Genomic DNA, 1521 nt, shown 5'->3' with positions numbered 1-1521 from the left:
AGGGGAGGGAGGGAGGAGAGGAGAGGGTGTAGGGGGCAGTAGAAGAAGGCAAGGAAAAGAATACAAAAAGTGAAGCAGAAAGGAAAGAAAAAGGAGATTTGAAAGATGTTAAGATATTTCTAGGATTAACAGAAGTCAGTTTACCCAATGGCAGACGTCCACAATTATCAAGGTTATCATAAGTTAGAAATTCTTTGATACAGTCAGCCATAAATTCAAATACCTGGAACAGAAAAACATTAAATATTATTGTTATCTCCTCCTCCTCCACCTCCTCCACCTCCTCCTCTGTAAGACATTGTTCTATCATAACTCCTCACCCTGTTCATTTCTCTTTAACCCTTTTGATAATAATAATGGTAATCCTTTGTATTAAAGGCACAAAGCCTCAAAAGTTGTGGGGAGGATGCTACTTAATTACATCGACCCCAAGCTGCTATTTCTCCACATTGAGAGGTCACAGTTCCACTAATATGGAACATGCGATTTGAATATCACAGGAAAGAATTATAAGATGGATTCTTCAAGCTGAACCAACTGATGGGAGACCTAAGCGTAGACCTAGAATGAGATGTTTGGATAATATCCATAGTCTCCATTGGTCATGCTTGGAGAATCCAGCCAGAAAGCATAAAGATAGCTGCTTCTAATTGAACCTTATGGAAGAGGTGACCGATGGAGGTGTATGGCTTGGTGGTTAGGGTGTTAGACAGATGACCCCTTTAGGATCAATGAAATAAAGTTCTAGTTAAGTACTGGGGTTAATGTAACAACTAACCCTTTCCGCCAAACATCTGGCCTTGTACCAATATTAGAAACAGTCATTAGTCTTGTTGTTGTTGTTGTTGTTGCCATTGTTGCTTAACGAAAATAAGCAAAATATTTAAAGTTTTTACCTGAAGACTGGAACCCTTAAAGCATTCTGCTGGCATCTTGTAATATTTTAGACAGGTGTCTGCCTTACCATTAACAAACTTCACCCGGAACAGACGCAGGTTGGTGCCACCAAGATCCAGACCAAGGTAAGTACCATTCTCTAACAGGAAGAAAAGAAAAGAAAATTTAAAGACAGGTTTTTTTTTTGTACTGACTCAAACAATTCAACACACACACACACACAAACACACATGTATATATATCATCATCATCATCATATATACATATACACACATCAGGCTCCTTTTAGTTTCCATCTACCAAATCTGCTCACTAGACTTTGGTCGACCTGAGGCTATAGTAGAAGACACTATCCCAAGGTGCCATTCAGTTGGACTGAACCCAGAACCATGTGGTTGAAAAGCAAGCTTCTTACCACACAGCCACACCTGTGCCTATAGAAATAAAATAAAAACACAAAAAAATACAAGTAAAACAATGTTTCAGGATTTACCATTTCCACTTAAGTTTTTCTCAATGAAAGTATTTTCCATCAAAAGTGTTGTCTTTTGACGCTCAGTAGAACTGAGGCTGCTGCCATATTTCATATTCTGTTCCGTCACAGTTTTAATCTGTTCAAGTTGG

General features: G+C 38.7%; 1 protein-coding gene across 1 annotated transcript in view; it reads right to left on the bottom strand.

Annotated features, from left to right (window-relative positions):
• LOC106867655 (hexokinase HKDC1) overlaps positions 1 to 1515 on the bottom strand; it is a 6234-nt gene extending 4719 nt beyond the window's left edge. Inside the window, exons 1-3 of the mRNA XM_014912590.2 lie at positions 1391 to 1515; positions 897 to 1036; positions 145 to 223 (exon numbers count right to left, since the gene is read on the bottom strand). Coding sequence (XP_014768076.1) covers positions 145 to 223; positions 897 to 1036; positions 1391 to 1484 — 313 coding nt within the window. The 5' untranslated portion in view covers positions 1485 to 1515. The remainder of the gene's footprint in view (positions 1 to 144; positions 224 to 896; positions 1037 to 1390) is intronic.
• Between the last annotated feature and the right edge of the window lie 6 nt (positions 1516 to 1521).

Source organism: Octopus bimaculoides, chromosome 22 (assembly GCF_001194135.2).
Source record: "Octopus bimaculoides isolate UCB-OBI-ISO-001 chromosome 22, ASM119413v2, whole genome shotgun sequence".
Taxonomy (NCBI): Eukaryota; Metazoa; Mollusca; class Cephalopoda; order Octopoda; family Octopodidae; genus Octopus; species Octopus bimaculoides.
The sequence above is the reverse complement of the archived record's forward strand: the minus strand, read 5'-3'. Positions and strand labels throughout refer to the sequence as shown.